Source organism: Heloderma suspectum, chromosome 12 (genome assembly GCF_057233095.1).
Source record: "Heloderma suspectum isolate Gila_16-S chromosome 12, 16-S_ref, whole genome shotgun sequence".
NCBI classification, from domain to species: domain Eukaryota; kingdom Metazoa; phylum Chordata; class Lepidosauria; order Squamata; family Helodermatidae; genus Heloderma; species Heloderma suspectum.
Window position 1 is genome coordinate 1,664,874 of NC_139469.1, and position 23,378 is coordinate 1,688,251.

At 47.6% G+C, this 23,378-nt stretch overlaps 1 protein-coding gene and 1 long non-coding RNA gene across 4 annotated transcripts in view; one reads left to right on the plus strand and one right to left on the minus strand.

Moving 5' to 3' along the window:
* TXNDC11 (thioredoxin domain containing 11) overlaps nt 1–23,378 on the plus strand; it is a 48,923-nt gene that overhangs the window by 21,550 nt on the left and 3,995 nt on the right. For all 3 annotated transcript variants that reach the window (XM_084818090.1, XM_084818089.1, XM_084818091.1), the window contains 5 exons: nt 10,448–10,560; nt 13,320–13,520; nt 16,095–16,875; nt 18,871–19,016; nt 20,102–20,211. In XM_084818090.1, coding sequence (XP_084674216.1) covers nt 10,448–10,560; nt 13,320–13,520; nt 16,095–16,875; nt 18,871–19,016; nt 20,102–20,211 — 1,351 coding nt within the window. The remainder of the gene's footprint in view (nt 1–10,447; nt 10,561–13,319; nt 13,521–16,094; nt 16,876–18,870; nt 19,017–20,101; nt 20,212–23,378) is intronic.
* On the minus strand, nt 17,029–23,037 carry LOC146336423 (uncharacterized). The gene is made up of 3 exons (XR_014785486.1): nt 22,619–23,037; nt 19,483–19,548; nt 17,029–18,091 (listed from the first exon to the last, which is right to left on the minus strand). It is a non-coding gene; the product is annotated as an uncharacterized LOC146336423 (long non-coding RNA).

Sequence of the window (23,378 nt, forward strand, 5' to 3'; positions counted from 1 at the left end):
AGCTTCAGGTTTGAGGGGTCCCTCGGCAAAGTGCCCTCTAGTGGGACTAGTGACTCCTCTTTTGGTGACCCTAGAAGACTTTGTGGGCAGCAGCAGTGCTCCAAACAGCACTAGCCGACTGGGGGCTGCCATCTTGAATTCTCACAGCGCCCAAGAGCAGTGCTACATTGGGAGACACTGGGGGAAATTAAAGTAGCAGCAAGACCCAGTCACCTAGTGTCTCTTGGACCACATACTTTTTTTAAAGGGGGCCCAGGGGAGGCCCCTTTATCAGCAGTGGGTCCTGACAGCTGCCCAGGGTGCTAACGCCAGCCCTGACCCTTCCAGTGGCTACCATATATTCAGTGATTATCTGAATCAGTCACTCTTTTGGAGTAAAGTTGCTTTCTTAATCTGGGAGATTTGGTGCTTTCAGACCGAGTGGGGATGTACAATGGAGGGATTTTTGGAGCTCTGGCTGTCACGGGGGGCTTGTCTTCGGTTTGGTTTTGGTGGAAGCTTTCCTCGAGGTTCCTGCCAACCTGAGGAACTCTGCATTCAAAAGACAGGATGTGCAGCGCATGCCTCCTTTTGCCCCTGGAAGCCCCCTGGGGCTGCAGCACCCTCTCCTTTCCTGTGCCGGGCAGTGTTTCCCACGACTTCTAGAGCACTTGATGCATATAGCATTGATCACACAGACACAAGACTCCAGTCTTCATCTCCAACTCCTTTTGTGTGGAAAGGGGGGAGGTTTAGCAATTGATGTAATCATCATGTGGAGATGCATGTGGAGGAGTTGAACTGTTATTCAGAAGGAGATTTCTTTTTGTTGTCTCCATGACAACAGAAGCAGCCAACTTGCATCCTCCAAAGAAGAGGGCAGGGCTGCAAAGAAGTTGGCTGGAGGCCTGTTATTTGGTGGGAGGAATCGCATTCTTGATGTGCTCCCAATTAACTCATTAAGACTTTGGCAGGTGCAGATTGGTGTCAGTAAAAATGTGTGTTGTGGCAAAGCTACAGGACTGGGGAGAAGGAGATTTTGAAAATCAATATAACTTATAGCCTTATACAAAATGCTACAGCAAGGGCACAGAACCCGCAGGCTGTGGGGCTAATCCAGCCTGTGAGGCTCCCCAGTCCACTCCACAGAACCTCCACCCAGGCTTTCCCTAGCCAGTCCCCTTTGCTCTGCCAACAGTGGGAAGGGGATGTAGGCTGGCTCAGTTTTGCCAGCCCCATATTCACCCCAATGGGGGAAGGCACAGGGCGGGCAAAGCTGCAGTGGACAAAGTGTTGTCCACCCACTGTCTCAGCTGTGATGGCTTTGCTGTGCACAGGGCCTCCTTCACTGGAGGGATTCTGTCTCCAACCGCCCCCCCACCCCACCCCCAGAATAAGCCAGGATGGGCAAGGGTTGAATGCCCATGTTGTAGGCTGAACAGGTACGAGCATCTTGTCAGGTCTCAAAACTGGAACTGCTCCCATAGAACTAGACCAGAAGGTTAGTCACCAACTGAGCAAGCACTGAAGCCTTTACAAAATTTGTTCTGCATACCCATGCCCACCACAAAAGTCCACGCCTCTTGATTTCAACATGTAATAAGGCAGTTGTGAAATAAGCATAGTGGGCAGAATGTGCCCTCCCGAGCTGCCTGGTCAGGGGCAAAGTACTAAATATGATCCTGCATTCTTTGTCCTGGCCTTTAGAATATAAAAACTCCAGTGATGCTGCAACAGTCTTTGAGGAACAAGAGTGCTCCTACCTTCCCCCAGATTCTAGCAGGGACATTTGTTTTGTCAATAACGCTCTGCAGGTAGGACATCCGAACATGTTGTCCTAGGGTGCTGCTCTCCTGCTTAGCTCTGAAATGTTGTTTTGAGTGCAGAGCAGAGGTTGTCGATGGCAGCACACTGTTCCTATGTTTGTGTATCCCGTCAACAAGTTGCCTTATCTGAGTTTGCTGTTTATCTTGGACTGAGTTTGTGGCCAAAAAAGAAAAGGCAAGAAATACCTCCTTGTTAAGGAGTTACCCAAATCTTTGCTTTTCTGTTGCTCTAAGCAGGTTGAAATCTACATGCATAATAAGCCTCCCTTTTCCCCTCCTTCCTCACTTTGTTATTATTTCTTAGCTAAAAGTTTTGTCTGTATGAGGGGAAAGGTTCAGTTCTGCACCAAGAATATGGGCCAGTTGACATATGGACATACAGAACTGATTATTCAATCCTTGATGTATGAACAGGCTCCACTGGATGTTTGAGAGTATCAGGAGGTCCTGATGTCCTGGAGCCTTAAGCCTGCGTCCACCAGTTTGCATTACCTCTGTAAATATGGGCTGAGAACTTTGTTTTTTAAAAAAAGAGCAGGAAGGAAGGCTGTGCTGGATATGGGGCTGAAAGCCACATCCCAGTCATTTATGGCCATGGCCTTGTGGCAGAAGTCTTGGCCTTGGCTCCTCTTTTGACTTGTGCGCTAAGGGATGGAGTCCAAGCTGATAGCTCTCTGAAGCAGCCATGCCTCATTGCCGAGAGAGAGAGAGTAATTAATATGGGGTTGTGATGCACTTAAAATAAACTAAATCACATATTTTGGATGGGAAGAATTGAATTCCTTTAATTTGGGGAACTGGCCTTGAATGTCTCTGCATTTCCTAGGCTTGAATTTTGACTCAACATGCAGGAGAGGGGTGGGATGAAGTGGGGTGGCATGCTTCCTTGGATAATCAGTTTATCTGTTCAGTGTCTCTGATGCTGCAAGGTGGAGCCGTGGGCACTCTGTGTCCAAGGAATGACTCCCTAACGCCACAACAGTCAGCTGCTTCCACTGGCCAGAAGTACTTCTCCTCCAGAGATGGTAGCAGTTGAATAGACATTGTTTGGAACATCCCCTGCTCATGAGCAGAGCCCTCACACTCTCCTGTTTTGTAGGAGAAATGTGCACATACGTTTCCTTTAGAGGTGAATTGATCATGCCTGAGCAAGAGTGTCCTTTCCCTGATGTATAATTTTGGAGACCTGCACACCAGCATTCCAGTGTTATGTACAGCAGATAAATAATAGAGAAGATGGGGTTGAAAGCAATAGCAGGGGAAGCTACTAATGTGAAGCTAGAGGATTGCAAGGAAGGCCTAGAGAAGAAAGTATATGCCATCTCAAAAAGGCCATCAATGGCAGAAGATGGGCGAGGGAGGAGGCACATTTTGGGTTGTTGGAAAGGCATAAACATCTGGGCAAATGAGGGGCAAGGTGTCTGTGTCAGGAGTGCAAGGTGCTGGAGGCACAAGCAGAATTGGGTCCAGAGTTCAGAGGGAAAGGCTATGGCAGCTTTTACAGGAAAGCTGTGAAGAGGGTTAGGCAAATTCATAGAGGATAAGCAAATGGTGCCTGTACGCTACCCCCAAGATCAAGACAGCATGCCTCTCCACACCAGTCTCTGGGGAAGAACAGCAGCAGAGGACTGTTGCCTGCCCTGGTCCTGCTTGCAGGCCATCTCAGAAGCAACTGGTTGGCCACTGTGGCAAATGGGCCCTTGGTCTGATCCAGCTTCAGGGCTCTTCTTGTGTTCTTCCTTTGAAAGCACCAAGAGCCATACAGACTCTGGCTGTAGCTCAGGCAAAGCCCCAAGCTTGGTTCAGAAGCACTTATAGCCAGCCAGCGGCAACCAAGAGGTTGCCACGTTGGTTACAGATATGGCCTCCTCTTGGGACCTGAATGGCTTGCCCTAAGAGGCAGCAGAGTGCCGATCAAGAGACCCCTGGTTCCTGTCCTAGTTGCTGCAGACACACGGATTGGGGCTGATGCCTCGCTGCCCAAACTTTCAGAGCTGGTTGTTCCACTGCCTCTTCAGGTGCAAACTTCCCAGGGTGACGTCAGGCTTCCTTGAGTGTGTGTGTGTGTTCCTGTGCCCCCACAGAGTGTATCTTCTGGAAATAACAGCTTCTTCAATTCCTCCTTTGTTGCCAAAACTCTCTCTGATTGCTTCAGTAATTATAGAGGCTTGCACTGGTTGGGGAGGGTGAAACGTGAGCCCACCTGCTTTGTACTGTGTGCTTGCAGCAGGTTAAAGCTGCTTGCTCTTGGCCATCGTAAGCATATACCAAAGCAGGGATGGGCAGGGTTTCCAGGCAGGACAGGGCGCCTGGGTGTTTGCTAATCATGTTTTTGCATCGTTTATTCTGCTTCCAGGAGTTCTGTTTTCCAATCATGTGGAAATGGTTATCAGAGAAAAGTGGGTGTGAAGGGCAGGAAGGAGAGAAGACTTCAAATTTGAAACAAAGAGTTTTGTGGTACCTTGAAAGATGAACAAATTTTACTGTGGCATAGGCTTTCATGGACTGAGGTCTACTTCATCAGATGGATGAAGTGTTATCTTGACCTTCAGGTATATATTTATATACACATGGGGGCGGGGGGAGTAGACAGCAAGGTCAAAGGGAAATGCAATTCACGAAGTACAGTGACAATTGCATTATTAACAGTGGCTGTTCACAAAACAGTTGTTGCTTGATATCCTGACATGGGGTAAGCCAGTTAACAAGTGTGGAATCACTTATGTACAGTCAATAAAAACAAGATACTCCCTGCCTGCAGGCTTACGGTCTAAAAGGCACAACACAAAAGGAAAGGGGAAGAGGAGGGAAGAGGGGTACAAACAAAATCAGACTCCAGTTCTAAAAGTTAAAGAGTAGTTCTTAGAACAACCGGCTGGAAGCAGTCCAGGGCAAAGAGGAGCCTGACAGAGCTGATCTCTCAGCAGAGCTGATGGAATGACCCTGCCTCCTGTCTCTCTCTGCTGCATCCCCCAATGTCAGGCCCTTCATCCACGCTCCTCTTTGCCTTGGGTGGGGGACACTCCATCTGCATGTTCCATCCCATGCCTGAGGCATTGGGAGCTCAAGGAGAATCTCCCCAAAGATGCTGGGGTGCTGGCTCAGCTGACTGTTGCCATAAAGCTTTGACTTTGCTGCCTGGTGGACTTAACGCTTGCTGTGCTGTGACCACCCTGATTCCCTGCATTTGGTGCTTCTACCCAATCAGAGCCCCGTTGCTGTGGCCACACAGTCCAGCCATTTGTTCACATGGGGCAGCGCCAGCCCTTCAGTTCAAATCTCCTTAGATGGCAGCTGCTGTTAAGTGCTGCGTGATGTTTTACAGTGATTCAGCATCCCAGCACCTGTGGACCCAGCTCTGAGAGGAGGCTCTACATGTGATCTTTGTGTTTGCATGACAGTTGTGATGTGTGTATAGGTTGTGAACCCCAGCCGCCTGCGAAATCCTGCTGAGGCTGCTCCAGAGGCATCTTTGTGGCCCTGGCAGGGGAGCCCAGCCAAGAGGGAGGTGCCACGATGCCCCCGGGGCACGGACTAAAGTCTGCTTTAATGTGGGATCATAGCCCCATCAAGAATATGAACAGGCAAAATCTCACCCTCTCTCAGACCCAGAACAGTCGAGAATTACACACATTTTGTGCACTGTTTGTAGCTTTTTGAATCCTGTTTTCTGGAAGCAGAAGTGCCTGAAAACACCTGTAGACCCTCATTCCTCCCCTCAGAAAGGAAGGGGCGTGCTGGCAGCAGCAATTGTGACTGCAGTGCATGATGTCACCTGTAGCCATTTGGAAATTTAAAAGCCGCTATCTAAAAAGCAAAGCTTCATATGCGTTCCCCTCCCCCAGCCCACCTGCTGAGTTCGAAAATGAGCCAAATTTGTTGGTACATAAAGAAATTTGAGAAGACATCTAAATGTGGGGGGTGGAACCTGTTGAAAAGAGAGATGGTTGCTGTTGGGCTTCCTTTGTTGTCTGGTTGGATGTGAAATTACCTGTGTTGTTTCATCAGCTGCAAGCAAACAGCTGGATTTTTTCAGAGCTCAGAAGCACTTAGAAAGCTTCTCTTGTTTAAAGCCCAGCAGACTCCTTTTAAAAGAAACTGCCCTTCAGCTCTTCAGAAACCATCATCTTCTTGTTGTTCTGTTCTGCTCTATTCTAGGCATTCTATTGCAAATCAAGGCTTCTTTCCATGTCATGATTTAGTACCGCCTTCCCCAACCTGGTGCCCTCTAGATGTGTTGGACTGCAACTCCTATCATTCCCAGCCAACATGGCCAGCAGGAGTTGCAATCCAAAATATCTGGAGGGCATCAGGTTGGGAAAGGCTGATTTAGCATAAGGAGAGAGCCCTGCTGGATCAGACCAAAGGTACATCTTGTTCAGCATACTGTTTTCCAACAATGGCCAGCCCAGAAGCCTCTGGGTAGTCTGCAAAAAGGGCGACAGCAGCAGCCCTCCAGTGGAAAGCATGTGCCATCATGCATTGCAGTCACAATTGCGGCTGCCAGCAAGCCCCTTCCTTTCTGAGGGGAAGAATGAGCTGTTCCAGGTGTTTTCAGGCACTTCTCCTTCCAGAAAACAGGATTCAAAAAGCTGCAAACAGTGCACAAAATGCGTGTAATTATCGACTGTTCTGGGTCTGTGAGAGGGTGAGATTTTGCCCGTTCATATTCTTGATGGGGCTATGATCCCGCATTAAAGCAGACTTTGGTCCGTGCCCCAGGGGCATCGTGGCACCTCCCTCTTGGCTGGGCTCCCCTGCCAGAGCCACAAAGACGCCCCTGGAGCAGCCTCAGCAGGATTTCGCAGGTGGCTGGGGTTCACAACCTATACACACATCACACCTGTCATGCAAACACAAAGATCACATGTGCAGCCTCCTCTCAGAGCTGGGTGCAGAGGTGCTGGGAACTTGAATCACTGTAAAACAACAGGCAGCATGTGTAGGGTATTCGCAGATGCATACTTCCTCAGAACATTGATGCTCCATCTTGTGCAGGCATGGGAACACCTTTCAGCCTGACGGCCAAATTCTGTTTCAGAGAGGTTCTCGGGGGTGACGTTCCAGTGGTGGGTGGGGTGGAAGGCAAAAGGCAGTGGAGCCAGAAGCAAATTGCGGGGGGAGCGTGGCAAAAATACCAGCATCTTTCAGCTTAAAGCTCTTGCTGCCAGTGACTCAGCCTTGGGAGATGCATTTCTGCGAGTGGTGGACAGGGAAAAGGGCTGTGGCATTCTGGGGACCCTGGAGGTCCGGACTGGGACCCCAGGCTTGAGGTTCTGCACTCCTGATTTAGCAGTAACTATAGGGGAGCCTTGTTGTGAGATTCTCAAATCTGAAAACAGTGCTAGAATAAAGAACCGCAAACTAGCTTGGAGGAAAACGAGGATATGCCTTGCCCGGTGATAGTCATACATACAACCCCCTCACGCTCGATGGGCCTCTTCTTGTGAACCCCTTTCCCTCTGTGTCACTGGAGTGCTTTGAAAACTATGACTTTGGCACAATGATATCTGTTAAACATCCATGTGGAATTTCAGGAAAAGCCCTTGATTACTGTAGATACTTCCTGCAAAACCCTCGTATAATTTCAGTTCAGTTGCAAGATTTTCCACAGCTATACATACTTCCATGAGCATCATGGAAGGTGCACTGCCAAGCCAAGGAGGAGAACGTTAGCTCTAAATCAGAGTTGTGTGTTCAGCTGCTGGAGCACTTCCTTCTTGTTCAGCCATGACATTGGGCACAGATCTGGTGGAGTGAGTCGGTCCCACAAGTTTAGGATCTATCCTGTCCAGATTTATACAAAGCTCTTCAGGAGGTACTCTGGGACTACTGATAAATGTGGTGCTGCGTCTGTGGACCCTGACAGATTTATAATTCCTGGAGTCTGTCTCTGTATGGCAGAGGTGCTGGGGGTGAATCTCAGGGGGCTGTTGCTTTCCTGCCCTTCTTGTGAACTTCCTGGTGGCATCTGGCTGGCTGCTGTCGGAAACCACATGCTGGGCTAGATGGACTTTTGGTCTGATCCAGCAGGGCTCTTCTTCAAAGGACTAGACTTGGTGGATGCCCATGTTGGCTGTGGATGATAGGAGGAGGAGTCCAATGCATGAGGAGGGCACGAGGTTGGGGAAGGCCGGTTTGGATAAATGCAGGTCTGTCAATGGCTCTTCTGAACCATGTTGGGTACATGGAGCCTCTCTGTACAGAGGCAGCATGCCTCTGAGTGACAAGCCCTAGGAAGCTGCCTTACAACCATTGGTCCATCTAGCCCAGTATTGTCTACAGCAGGAGCAGGCAACTCTTTTGGGCCATGGACACATTTGGCCATTTGAGAACCTGCCCTGGGCACCACCACAGAATGGCTGCCACAGGGGAAGTGGCACAGAACAAGAAACCTGTTCCAAAGACTGGATACAAGGCAGAGGTGAGGTTTGAGTCCAAACATACTAAACAACTGCATCGAACCCACAGTTTTCAGCACCAACAGAAACCTATGTCACAGCAGTCACAGCTGCCAATAAGAAAATGTGTTAATTTTTTTTTTTTAAGTGAAAGGGATAGGACACCTTGGCAGGTGCCAAGTAAGATGTCTGGGGGCACATAGGTGCCCACAAGCACCACGTTGCCTGCCCCGGCCTGCACTGACTGACAACAGCTCTCCATAGTTATAGACAGGGGTATTTCTCCAGCCCTATTGTGGTGATGCCAAGGATTGAACCTTTCACTTGCAGAGCAGGTGCTCTGCCCCTGAGCCATGACCCCTCCCCTAAAAACAAGGCAAGATTCTAGTCCCCATGGTTCTGAATAAAGGGCTGATTTAAATAGGAGCAAAGGAAGCTGTCTTATACCAGATCAGACCCCTGGTCCATCTAACTCAGTGCTGTCTACTGACTGGGGTCTTGGGGAGGGCTCTTTCCCAGCCCTACCTGGAGATACCACCAGGGATTGAGCTGGGTCCTTCTGTGTGCTAAGCATGTGCCCTGCCACTGAGCTGCGGCCCTTCCCCATCACCTTCATGCTCTGCCTGTGAGCGCTCAGAGGCATCTGACAGTCTGGAGTGTGGTGTAGTGGCAAGAGTGTTGGGATGGGAGTCAGGAGATCCCGATCTAATCCCCACTCGGCTGTGGAAGCTCACTGGGTGACTTTGGGCCAGTCACAGACTCTCAGTCCAGCCCACCTCACAGGGTTGTTGTTGTGAGGATAAAATGCAGAGGAGGAGGATTATGTTCTCCACCTTGGGTTCCTTAGGAGGAGAAAAGGTGGGATATAAGTGTAATGAATGAATGAAAGAATAAATAAATAAATAATAAATAGCCAGGTTGTCCTGACGCTCTTCAAAGGACGGGGAGAGTGGCCCTTGCAGCTTCTAAGGCCGTCAGAGTTCTGACAGTGGGCCGCCCATGATTAACAGAACCACCCAGCACTTTTTTTAATGAGTCCTGTTCCACACAGCCTAGCTAAGGCTTGAGCTGTCACTTCTCATTAGATTTAATTTGAATAGATCCTTACTCTTGGAGCAAAGGAAATACTGTGATCTTTACTCTCTACATTTTTAAACATGATGTGCCCCATGGGTCCAAGATGGTTTGGCTCTTGTGTGGATATTTTCATGGCAATTTTCCACAGTGTTTTGACAGGCAGCCTTTTAATTTTGCATGCGGTCTTCTCGCTTTCCAGCTTTCTGCTGGAGAGCTGGAGAGGTCCAGGAGCTGCCGCTGCCATCCTCAACACTGTTGCTGGGCCCTCGGTGTTTGTGGCTCTTTGTACGGTAATATAACCAAATACCAAAACCAGGGCCCAGTCCTGAGGAGATGACAGTCCAAAGTTCAACAGGGAGCAGAGGGATAGGAGAGTGAGATGATCAAGGAACGAATGGGAGCAAATGCAGTTTCACGTACTCCAGTGTCATTTCAGTTGAGGGTTTGAGCTAACACTTTGATTTCCAAATGATGGGTTGCAACAAACCTCTGGGTGGAAGGAACCAATTTTGCAGCATGTGGAAAGGCCTCACGTTCTTTCCATTTTCATTACTGCCTCTGCAATAGCAGAGCTGGTGGTGTGGTCCACCATATTAGCATCTGTTAATTTAACCCTGTACATGTTGTAGAATAATCTGTTATTACCTACCTTGGTGCCTCCTGTTTTGCCTAATTTATTAATTGTTAGAAGAATTTTCATTTTTGATGGTTCCATAGATTCTCCTCCAAGTTCCAGAAGGTGGAGGGGAAAATCTCCCACTCAGGAAAGCATTTTCTTGCTTATGATAAAGTCCAAAGTGCTGCACCTGACCCTTCTTCTACTTTCTTAGATCAAAGGATTTTAATGTATTTTCTTACAAGAATGGCCATGCGTTTTTCAGAACAATTCCTGCTGTATCTTCTTTCTTCCCTTTTTAAAATGCAAGTTGAGATTGAATGTTAACCCTAAAACATTATACCCACATGTGGCAAAGGTAGATTAAGATAGGGATATTGCTCATATTTCCTGTATAAACTGGCAAAAAGCCAGTCAGTGTGAGAATCTATTTTCCAGAGTCCTCTTTCCACATTGTGGCTTGGGTTGGCTTCTGTGGAAGGGCAGCTGTATTATAATGGCAGCTGGGCCAGTTTTCTTTCCTTAAAACTTCTGATACGTTCTTCCAGATTACCTTGGACCAATCCACTTTGGAGTGATCACAGATAAGCTGATTGCTGAGAAAATCCCACTGACCAGCCCAGGCAGCGTCTACTTGCACAGACATGTCAACGCATCTCTTGTGAGTAGTGCTGCTTCACGTTGTACTTCTGTGCTGCCTGTGTCGTAAGCCAACGAGTGCCAGTCCATCAGCATGACAGACATATAAGTGAGGCGAAGAAATGGCATCTGGGGTAAGGTGGCAAGGCTTTCAGGTTACTCGGAGAGAGGCTTCAGCCCCGACACCTCTTCATCTTCAGAATTAACTGCCACATTGCAAAGCAGTGCTCCAGCAGTCAGCCACAGATAGAGTTATCTGCTGTTGCATTAGCAGGCAGGTGCTCCGGGACTCAGAACAATGAGCAGTCCCCAAAGCAAGTGCGTGCAAGAGAAGAGAGCATCTAATAAAGCATCTAATAAAGGAAATCAATCTGCTTAACAGTGGCCAAGGTCAGGATTCTTTTCTATGCAGAGCCACTGAAACAGTTTTCTCTTTTTAAGCCAAATATTTTAATGAACCATCTGGAAGACGGTGCAGGGTTTTTTTCTCACCACTACATGTCACATAAGCAGAATCCCATGTTCCTGTGCCATGAGCAAACTCCTTGAGTAAAATTGGCTCCTTAGCCTCTTGCCCTCTCACCTTTAACTTCCTAGCTAAAACACAGACCTAAAAAACACGCTGAACTGTATGGGGAGGATGAATCATGCTAACATAAGCTTTATAAAACAGAGATGCACCCCCGGTTCTTACGGACCACATGAAACAGAAGTCCAGCCTCTTGGAAAATAGTATATCCGTGTGTATTTAATGCATCTTTTCCAGCAAAGTGGCATCAAAGCATCATATGCAGGCAAAGGAAATAGAACTGTTCCAAATCTTCGGGATCACATTAGCAATGTATAGAGACAATCCAGGAACTTCAAAGCCAACAAGGACAAATCTGAGCCCTAAATCACGGCCTTAGCAAATGGTCCCATTTTTCATCACTGCTGGGATGGCCATGACATATTGAAGGCCAGTCAACTGGCCGGTTTCAAAACCTGTTCCTCCTCCTGGGGACAGTGCGCCCTACACAGGCAGCTGGACATCCAAACATATGGTCCCATTTAAGTTTTCTACATATTATTTATTAAAACATGTATATACTAGGGCTGTGCATGGATCCCCTGATCTGACTTGGAAGCTGCTTTGGGGCTTCCCACGTAGGCCCGATTCAGCTCAAGCTGATTTGGGGGGGGGGGACCCACCTCGGCATACAAAGCCAAAGCAGGATTCAGACATCAGAATCTTGCTTCGCCCCCCCCAACATGCTGCCCAGCCCCCAGCTCCTTATCTGGGCCCTTGTTCGCGGGGAGGGCGCAGCCAGGGGGGCCACCGCTCCTGCTGGTACTGCCAGGGAAGGCGCTGCTGGGGAAACCGCTGCCCGTCGCAGTCCACCAACCACCTCTTCTTCCCTCTTTGCAAGGAGGGAAGAACAGGCAATTGGCAGGAGGCACCGGTCGCCTGTCAAGCCTGCATGGCCTCCTTCCTTGCACAGAAGGAGACCATGCAGATTTGACAGGCATGAGGGCAGGAGTCACCCTCCAACTGCACTCTCTCCCTTCCTTGCAAGGAGGAGAGAGCGCCTGGTTGGAGGCCGGCTCCTGCTCTGTTCAAGCCTTCACGGATTCCTTGTTTGTGAGGAGCCCGTGAAGGCTGGAGTGAGACCAGCAGCGGGAGCTTGCAGTGAGGGTGGGCTGCCCCTGCCATTGCTGCCGGGGGAACCACTGCTGCCACCAGCTCCTAGGCCCTCTGGATGCGCACCGGCAGCTGTCTTGTTCCAGGGAATGGGGGGGCCATTTTTAAAATGGCGACTTCCTGTGTTTCCAGAAATACAAGGAGTCGCTATTTAAAAAATGGCTCCCTCATTCTCTGGAACAAGACGGCTGCCAGCACATGTCCAGAGGACCAGGTAAGGAGCTACGGGTTAGGCAGCGGCGATGTGGCTGGGCCTCTGGATCGCTCTGAAGCATTTCGGAGCAACCTGAGCCACTTTGAGCTGCTTCGTGCCCCCTCTGTCTCAACTCGGAGGCGGCCTGAAGCGGCCCAAGGCACCCCGCTTCAACTTGGAGTTTGGGCTTCGGGCCGAAGCGGTGCACAGCCCTAGTATATACTGCCCTTCATCCGTTAGATTTCCAGGTAATGAACAATCATAAAATCAGTATAAGAAAACACAGGAACAATGGTAAAATCAGCAAATAAAATCTAAAAAGTAGACTGGGATTAGCACAAACAATAATAATAATTATTATTAACAATTATTTATAGACTGCTTTTCATCATAAGAAATAACAAGGTCATTTAAAATCTGTTAAAATGCCTGGGTAAATATGTTTTTGCCTGACACCTAAAAGACGGTAGCATTGATACCAGGTTCACTCTCCTGTCTAAGTTAGGAGCAACTTCTTAGTCAGACTTGAGCAAAATCTCTCCATGAGGTGTGTCCCCCTTTCTGCCTCCTTCCATTTTGCAACTGGGTCACAGACAGCAACAATGTTTTTTTCACACCATGTTGGGAGTGCTTGAAACATCTCCTTCATCTGTAGTGGGGGAACTTCCTCCCAAGGCTGCTTCCTGTGTGAGGATTTGGAATGCACTGCTGGGGCTTTCCTGGTGACTTTTTTCAACGAAAGCCCTGGCAGTCAAACATCAACGAATGTGGGAGGTGGTGCCCTCCATGCTGCCAACGCATACCACCAAAGTGGGTTGTCTGTCTGTGTCGCTTTTGATGGTAAACCAAGTTGTTTTATTTGTATATTTGATAACAACGCCAAGAATGCTCTTCTCCCTCTCTTCAGCTCTACCCGCATGAAGCCATGAACTATACTGCGGAAAATGTTTGGAAGTGGGCCCTGGAGAACCGTGAGACATTCATCCGCTGGCTGAGACCCCATGGGGGGAAAAGTCTTTTGCTAAACAATGAGCTGAAGAAGGGACCCGCGCTGTTCCTGTTTCTCCCTTTTGACCCCTTAGCAGAAAGGCATCCCCTTGTAGATGAGGTGAGCAGTGCTTTGGAGCCACCTGCCTGGAAGCTTCTTCCCCACCCGAGGTCATGGTGAACATAACAGGCGAGACCACCATGGCTCAGTGATGGAGCATCTGTTTTGAATGTGGAAGTCCAAGGTTCAGTCTGTGGCCTGAACCCAATTCAAGAGATCAGGTAGCAGAGGGCAGGGAACGCTTCTCTCTTCTTGAGACCCTAGAGAGCTGTTGCTGCCAGTCAGAGGAGGTGGTACTGGGCTAGATGGACCAAGGGTCTGACCCAGTCTAAGGCAGCTTCATATGGAATGAAAGAGCCATGAGGAATGGTACACACATGTGCCATTATCGCTCAGCCTAACCTGCCTCACAAGGTTGTTGTGAGGATATAATAGAGGAGGTGAACCATGACATTGCCTTGAGCTCCTTGGAGGAAAGGTGGGATATAAATAAATAAATGAATAGAATAGAATAGAATAGAATAGAATAGAATAGAATAGAATAGAATAGAATAGAATAGTTACTAGGCTGGCTGCCCTCACAAACTGCCAAAGTCATTTTGGCACATCAGCCTGAAACACACAAACAATGGAACTGGCTCTCTTCCTGGTTGCTTGGGGACAATTGTTGCTCACCCCAGGTGAGGGGCTTTTGACAAGACAAATGGGAAGCGTGTGTTTTTGCCTGTCTGCTTTAGATGCATGACACACACAACTTACACGACTCTTTTGGACTAGACCCTTTATGACGATGTCTCACATGAGTCGCTTTTCCTATGTTTGCAGGTGTGGGAGTAATGGCTGCACCTGCAAATACATAAATATAGTTCTGTCCTAATCTGATCTAATCTTGCTGTGGAGAAGACAATCTTCTTCTCCTGGCCAGAGATGGGCCTAGCTGGATTGCAAGGCTTCCTTTTGCTTTCAGGGGGCATCTTATGTAACTTGTTTATTGAAAGGAGCAGTGGATACTCTGAGCCAGGAGCGTTTTGTGATTTTTCTTTTAGCTTGGGGAGCGCTTGGCCTCTCAGGCAGCTACATGGCAAGGAACCCCCTGCATCTCTACCTGCACATTGCTCAGAACGCCTTGCAGAACTCTCTGTGTAGATTGGATTGAAAGTTAAAAGCAACTTGGCAATACCTCTGTGTTTCGCTTTAGTAAGGGAAGTCTACATGTTCTGAGAGACACAGCTGCCATCTCTCCCTTTCTCTTTAATGTCTAATTCAAGTAGCGTGTGACGTGGTGACACTGTCCACCCCCTTGCCCTGGCCTCCTGTCGCTGGCTTGCAAGGAAGTGGGAGCACCATTACTCCTTGGGGCTCATGTCTCTCAAACAGCAGCCCTCCCAGAGAGCACCACCCTTGGGCTGTTCAGATACATGTGTCAGGAACCCCATTAGGGATGCCTGAAGTAGTTCTTTGGCTCTCAGCCTGTGTTTTTGCAAATCTTTAGAACAAGCTTTGTAGAGCAATGTTGAAATGGACCAATGGCAGAAATTGCTAGGCATTCCGACCTGAAGGGTAGGACAGAGAGATTTGATGGTCTCTGTGTGCCTGTGCTTCAGCTTGACCATGGGAGTCAGCATTCACCTCTTATAAGAAAAGCATTTTTCAGTGGCGCAGTTGGCTTACTTTTCTGTAGCCAGGCTCTTGCTGAAACCCTGAAAACAGCACGGGCTTTTGGCCCCTTTAAAGGCGAATACATTATTGTGACATCAGCTTGTGTAGACCAGAGCATACCTCAGGAGCCCTGCCTTCTGGCAGTCATCGGAGGGTGCAGGGCTGGGCCTTTGCCTGTGTGCAGATTGACTCACTTACCTGAGCCAGCTGTTGCGATTTATCTGCAAACATCTCCCTAAAGCATACTTGCCTTCTGCTTGTGGCATACATGGCTTGGCCGATACCCTAAATTGGAGAAGGCTTGCCTGTGGCTGAAAATCCTGCATTGTTGCAGAGGTTGCTCTAGATGATCTTTCCCCACCCTGGTTGCTCGGAGCCCCTGCTTTGCATGCAGAAAGTCCCAGGTTCAATCTCTGGCAGCATCTCCAGGTAGGGCTGAGAAGGAATCCTGGGTGAAACCTTGGAGAGCCACTGCTGGGCTATTGACAATACTGGGCTAGATGGACTGAGGGTCTGGCTCAGTGTGAGACAGCTTCCTGGGTTCCTGTTCAGACTGTGATTCCCATAGTTCCCAGCTGGAAATTATGGGAATTGTCTAACACACCTAAAGGGTACCAGGCTGGGGAAAGCTGCCCTCAATCATTGGTTTTCAGACTGCATTATGAGGGATCCTGCAGATGAGTTTCCGTAAAAGACAGCCCATCCACCACTACCAGACATCAAGGCACAGCCAAGGGGGGGATATGGGGTGCTTTCTAGGTTGCACTTGTTTTTAACATGGGGCGGTGGGGAAGATCAGAAGGGACTGAGGGTGCACCCTGGAGTATGGCCCTGGATCCTCTGCAGCGCCCAGGGCCACTTCCGTGGACAAATGGAAATGCAAAGGGCAGTTTTGTTGGTTTCTTCTAGCTCTGTCCTTCTGAGACCCACTAAGGTGAAGCAAAATGTCCATGTGGTTTGCTTTCCTCTCTCTAGATTTCCAAATTGGCTTTGGAATACAACACCTGCAACCAAAGCCACCGAGGGGAACTGGGCGCCAGGCGCTTGCAAGAAGAGGAGCCGCCAGCTGCTGGCCTCCCCCTCCCTCTGGCTGAAAGCGTCTCCATTGCCAGGCCCCCTTGCTGCCACACCGTGGTGCTTCCTCCCCAGTGGCACTCCATCTCCCGGACTCACAACATCTGTGAGCTGTGCATCAATCAGACGGTTGGGGTCCGGCTCAGCCGACTCAGTGGGCTGCACTGCAGCTTCTTGGAGATTGAGGCGGCCTTGGACTCTTTCTACCTCAAGGAGCGGACCTTTTTCCAAGTCATGTCCAAGACAGTTTCCTTATGCAGCAACTTCCTCAGTTTTTACAGCCCTTTTAGCTACTATACTGCATGCTGCAGGACCGTGAACCGGGGTCTGCTGGGTTTCGTCAGTTCTGAAAAGACGTCTGCCCAGTCCCTGGGACTGACATTTGCTTCCCATGGGAAGAGATGGAAAGAAGAACCCCAGAGTTCTATTCCTCACATTGAGAACAGGAATGGGCTTCTCCCAGAAAACACCCTCTGTGGTGCTAACTTTACTGGCCTGAGTTGCAGGACCAACAAGACCTTGAATCTCTACCTGCTGGACTCAAATCTCTTCTGGATGTACGCAGAGAGGCTGGGAGCATCCAGGTCTACTCCTGTGAAGGAGTTTGCTGCCATTGTGGACCTCAAGGAAGAGGCACATTACATCCTGGATCAAAACCAGGCCCTGTTGAAATCTAATCTAGGTACAGTATGGCTGCCCCTCTAATTCAAACTTTGTGTGCAGTGGTGTTGCAATAGAAGAGACTTTGCTAAAAGGGTAGCCAAGCCTGCAGGGAAATTGGGCTATGGATTTAAAATGGGCCACCACTTTAGTTATGATACTTGCTTCTATTATGCCACTTCTGCCCTATTTATTTGAAACAGTTTTATTCCACTCTGTTAAAATATGATTCAGGGCAGTTTACAAGGTTAAAAAAATACAGATATAAAGAACCCAAGTAAAAGCTGATACAGCAGATAAAATAACAGTCAAAGATACTTAACATGCATGTGAAAAGCAATTAAACAGCCCAAATGAATAAAATATATTCTTGCCTGACACCTAAAAGAAAGTAATGTTGGTGGCAGGTAAGTCTTCCTGAATGGTGCATTCCATAACTGGGATGCTACAGCCCAAAAGGCCTTCCAGTTGCTACCTGTTTCACTTTAGTCAGGGACGGTACACAGAGAACAGCATCAGCAGTTGGTATTAGAGCAAGGTCAGATTGACAGGGAAGGAGGTGCTCCTTCAAGTACCTGACTCCTGAGCAGTTTCCAGCATCCTATGTTTGAGGCAGCATACATCATGTATATTAACCCTTTAAAAGTATAAAATGTCATTAAAATAATAGAACAGAAACTGCCGCAATAGCATAGACAACACCTATGAGTTCCTTAAAGAGATGGGACTTAGACCCATTTCTGAAAGCCGGCAAAGAGGTGATCAGGTGGGCCTCTCCTGGGGACACCACTGTGAAGGCCTTTTTCCTTGTTGAGGCTGCCATGATCTCACAGAACAGTCAGGCCCATGAAGACTGTCTTAATTGGAAGGGAGGCAGTATAGCTTTCTAAACCAAGCCTGCAAGATACATTATTTGAGAGATTCATTCGGGGTCTTGCTCTGTGTCTCATCGGCAGACAAGATGGGGCTTTCTTGGTGGTGGTGCCCAGGCTGTCAGACTCTTTGCCTTGAGAGGTCTGCTTAGCCTTCTCATTGATGTTGTTGAGATGCCAAGTAAAATGTAGTTTTTTGGTGTGTTTTTGGCCTGAGCTATAGTTGGTATTCAGCTCTTCTGTGTAACATGTTGGCTATTGTTATATTGCATTAACTGCTTCTTCTTTTTAATCTGTCTTGTTACGCTGTATTGTTTTATTATATCAATTTTTCATTGTGAGATACTTTGGAGGTGGGGGCCCCATCTGTGGATAGAAAGGCAGGGTAGAAATATTTTAATAAATTACTTCTGATGTTGCCAACAGTATAATTCAGGTTTAGGAACCCCTGCTGTTATCATATCTCCTAGAATGCATCTGGGGGCTGCTCAGAAATGAGGGAGATTTCTTTACCAGATGCAATTCTCTGTTCATCCTGGATATTCTTAGACAATTACATTTCATTTCCCCCCTGCCATCTTAATACACTAGTAGAAAGTGGACACAAGAGAGAGCGTAATTTTTTTAAAATGCCCAATTCTGTGCCTTGAGTAAATTATAAGCCAGTTCAGCAGATCTGCATGTTCTATTTTGCTAAATTGTGCTGGATTCAGCAAACTGTAGGGAGGAGCTCTGTGCAGTGCAGTGCAAGCTTCCCCCTGACCATTGCAAGCCCTGGTCAGCTCATCCAACCTGTCAGGACTTTGTCGGGCTCACATGTTTTTCTTCGCAACAGAAGAACTAAAAATGTTGGTTTGGTGTTTTTGTTTTTTTTAAAGCCTAAGATTCTGAGGGTATAGAACTAATTTTCATGCTGGTGGAAGCCCAAAATTTACACTCTGCCCTGAGAACAACCAAAGACAGTAGATGATAAATGCATCATCTTTCTGCTTTCTTGTATACTGTGACTTCCTGAAATAGCCATAGAAATAAGCCTGCCAAAATTCAGGCTAGAGGTGCTTCTCAGGCCTAAATCTTCCTTCCATGATGTGTCAGGATGCCCAGAATGTACAAATAATCTCCTGAACATTGACTCTCATTTTTAGAAACCTTCATTCAAAACTACAGTGTTCTGTACAGTCCCTTGAAAAGGCATCTTGTTGGCGATATGAGACCCAGCCAAGTTCACACTCAACGCATCAGAGAAATTACTACTAAAACTTTCCGTGAGGTCGTGTTGAGGAGCGACAAGGTAACCCTTGTGCATCCCAGATGTGAAGGGGGCTGGTTTTCCTTTTTACATCTTAAAAATAAGGTCATGCTGGTGGAGGAGCAGCCACGTCTGATGATGTCTGAAAATGTGTTGGAAGAGGGAATCGCTGCACCTGATCTGGGGAGCACACCCTGTCATGGCGCAAAGAGGGACTGTGTAGTGATTTAAGAGTGTCAGACGAAGACTGGGGAGACACATCAAATCCCCACTCAGCCACAAAAGTAACTGGGTAACCCCGAGCCATCTACAACCTTCCTCACAGGGTTATTGTGAGGTTGTGGATGAAATGGGGTAAATCTGTGTTTTCTGCCCTGAGTTTCTTGGAGAAGGGTTGGAACGCAGTGTTTCTTGCGTTCATGAGGCTTCCCTCAGAGTTCATGACTAATACTTCTCATGCCAGGTCTTCCTGTAACCGATCACAGCTGTTTCTCACCAGAGTACGTACGTGTGTGATTTGAACTGCAGCTTAAAATGTAGCTCTATAGTCATCATGGATCGCTTTGTGTCTGACCTAGAACGAAACAATGGGAGAGAATGGATGTGCAGGCTAGGTTGTTCCATGTCTCTCTGTCCTGTCATGGAACTTCCATATCAGGAAATTGCTTGGCAGAAATTTGGCATCATTGAGGGAAGTGGGGAGTCAAAGAAAGCTGCAACTTGGCAAAGTAACGTCTGTAATTTCTACATCACGTACTCAAAATAACTTCGCATAGCTTAGCTGTCCCTCTGTTTCCTCTCGTGCTCCCAGCCAAGGTAGCTTGAAGAGACCCTAAAAGGATAGACTTTGCCTCCCCAATTTCTCAACCCATATTTGTGAGTTGAAGTGGGTGTTCCATTCTGTACTGGTGTTCACAGGTGGAGAAGCAGAAAGGGACCCTAGTGAACTTCCCCCACTGACTTTAACCAAAAAGTGGAAATGTAGGGTTGTCCTCTCCTCCCACTTGCCCGCCCACTCATGTGCCCACGTAAGACCATCTTAGCATTGGGCTGGCTGGCTGCACTTCAGTGAAAAGAAATCTCAGCATCTAACCTGCCTTTTCTCCCTCACCAACCTCGCCTTTCAGGACATCTTGCTGCTGTATTACACTCCATGGTGTGGTTTCTGCATGTCTCTCAATCACATCTTCATCCAGCTTGCTCGGATTCTGCCTCCTGATAATTTCATTGTGGCAAGGTAGGCAAGTATCTCCCCCTTCCTCTCCCTCGCTTACATTTAGCTGTAGCTGGGGTTCTGTATGCTTTGAGCCAAGCGTAATTCAAATTCTCCATGGCCATGGATCAGTTTACAGGTAGGGAATGAACCTTAATTCTGTGAGCCTCGGGAAGGATGAAGAACTGGGCAGAGCGGAAGCCCCATCCCCAGGATGTTCCTGCTCAGCCAGCCCTGTCCGCTTCTGAGGTTTTACCAAGCCACTGCCTGTACATAAACCAAACATAAACAACAGAATAAAACACGCCCGAGAAGAGAGAGTGAGAGAAATTCTACAACCATCCAGTTCCAGCTGTTATCCTGAAAGCTGGAAGCCAAACAAAACATGGGATAAAGGGACTTTCAAAGCCAGTTTCTGTTCAAAGGGAAGACTTAAACATCTCATTGGGTTCATGTAAGTGTGTGGAAATGTCAGTGACTCTTTGGGTCTCACCTGAAATCTTCATGGCTCTTCCGATAGAGGATCAAACCCAATCTCTGATGCTGCACTAGAGGAAACTGTCCCATAAAGAATGATCTTTTAAGGAGAGGTTGCATTGCCTGTGGAGCAACCAGCTGGAATGTCTGGCTTTATCTCTCTCTCTCTCTCTCTCTCTCTCTCCCCTCATCACTTCAGAGTGAGTGAAAGGTGATATGGCCAGGCAGGCCAGCATTCTTGGCCTGTTTTCCAGCGGTCGTGCAGACTGCCTGGCCTTCAGACCAGTCCTGCAACTTGTGTCGATTCCTGATGGCCATGGCAACGTCTGAGACCCTCGCCCTCCTCCAGCCTCTCTTCCTCCTCCAACCCACCCTACAAAATCACTCTTGATGTTACAGTGCTGTTGGTCGTTCACTGAACTGGAAGGTGCCTGCGATCTTGGTTGGCAGGAGGTTTTCTCCGTGTTTGAGAACCTGGGTTTAGAAGTGACCCTGGGATTCTTCGTATCTTCTTGGGTAGCTCTTGCGGGCTTGACTGTGTGCATGTCATGCAGCAGCATGACTCAAGGGTAATCAATGGGCAGATTATATGGTTGTATATTTTAAGCTTTGCCCTCTGAGAAACTGCTCAACAGTTAATTAAATGTGTGTTCTTCCTCCTCCCCGCCCCCCCACCCATGAAGTTTAGCTTGTTCACCCACCTTATTTCCAAGAAAAATAAGGCCATCTCTTGCTTACTTAAACTCCTTGAATTAGTCATATTCAGCTAGTTTCAAGTTCTGGTTCTTTCCTTGGTTTCCAGAATCAACTTTCTGATTTTTCCAGCAGTGGCTGGATCAAGAATCTGTTCAAGAAAATTATCCTGCTCCTTCCAGTATTTTCATTCCTTTTACATCGATCTGAAAATCCTTTGTCCCACGATCCTTTATGATTTTAGAGGAGTAATATGTGCCATGAGAAATGAATTAATAGTGAGAAGCTCCAATGAGTCCTAAAGTGTCCGCTCATGGAGGAGATATTTGCTGGGTCTTTCTGTGTTAGTGCTGTAAGAGTACTTCCTTGCAGTCAGACCCAGCTGTGGGGGAGTCATGTTTCTGTGCCTTAGCATTCAGAGTGATTGGATATACAGATCATCCCCAGTCCAGGGCTGCATGGTAGAAACACCCGCCATTAGGTGACTTTGCAGGAGCATGGTGTTAAAATGGTATCTCAGAAAGACAATGTACTAAATACCATATTTGTGCTTCAGCTTCCATTTCTGCTAGGGAAATTGCTTGGCAGAAATGGACTGTTGAACATGCACAAAGATGGTGTTACTGTGCTAACATAGGCTAGAAAATTCATTGATGTGTGCATTAAAATAAAGGCTCCTAGAGCTATATAGGGGAAGCATTTATTTGCAGAGCATCAGATGCATGTGACTCATGCTATATGGGGGGCGGGGGATTCATTGGCAGGGGGAGACTGCTAAGCAAGACAGGTTTTTGGTAAAGCATGGTAGATCTCGTAATTCTATTCATTTGTGTCTGGTCTGTGGCTAGTCCAATAAAACATCTAACTCTCGAGCTGCGCCTTCCCTTTCAAGTTCCCTAGCTTTTTTTTTTTAAAGGGAGAGGGTTTATGGGATACATTGGTTAGAAATGTCCTCCTAAGAATATGGTCCTCCTTGAAGCTCCATTGCCAGCCATTACAATGCCACACAGAACAACATCAGAAAGCTTGTGGAAACCCTTTATGCTGAAATTTGAGTGCTAGGTTATGTCCCAGACAACTTCTTTGCACAAAATACTCATGTACATCAGAAGAAGAGGCCTCAAAGTGGCAAATAAATTTGGCAGCTGGGGAATCCCAAATCTGTAGCTCTGTTATGAGGCCAGCTGCAACAATTAATGCCCATACTTGGGAACAGGGATGATAAACAGTAGATCAGAATGGAAATACAAAAAGGACTTACCTCTGACTCTGTGGCCAGAATATGCCTCTCATCACTCCTGAGGTTGCCCTCAATTGTCAGTGGTCCATGTTTAAAAACAATTCTGCGGGGTGGAAAGGGAGGAGGAAGAAGCTGATGCCAGGAATTTCCCCCCTCTTGCCTTTGGTATTGCTTGTGGACTTGGCTAAACTACCACTTTTTAGTGGAGGAGCTAAGTGACATACCAATAACAGTTCCAAATGCATCAGGTGGTACCGTTCATTAACACCTCTGTTCTTGGAGAACAGGCAACCTTCAACCTTACTGGCTTTGAGACTCAGGTAAGTGGCAGCCCTTGGGAGCCAAAGGTTAACTTCAGTACTGTTAGCAGGTGTGGGAGAAACCATGGATGGGCTAAAGTGAACCCCCACAAGAGCAGGACGCAATTTGGTTTGTGATGAGAAACTTGAAACTTGTTTGCATAAAGACTTAATACTGTTCCTGCTGCTTGCAGCCAGACAGGAAATAGTCTTTGCTTTAGCTGAGAAGCTCACTCAGCAGAGCGCAAAACCAGAATGACCAGTTCTATCTGATGTGGTGGTATCTGTGTATTTCCTTTATAAACAAACGTAATAACCGTATCTATTCTGTTGATAAGTATTTTTGAAAGGACATTTTGGGACAATCTTTTCTATTCCTTTGCTTCCTCACTCCTATTGATGGTATTCTCTTAAAGTTTTCCTGTGTTGTATTGCTCAGCTTTTGGAGTCCCATTTACCACTTTGTGTGTGTTTTTAAGGGA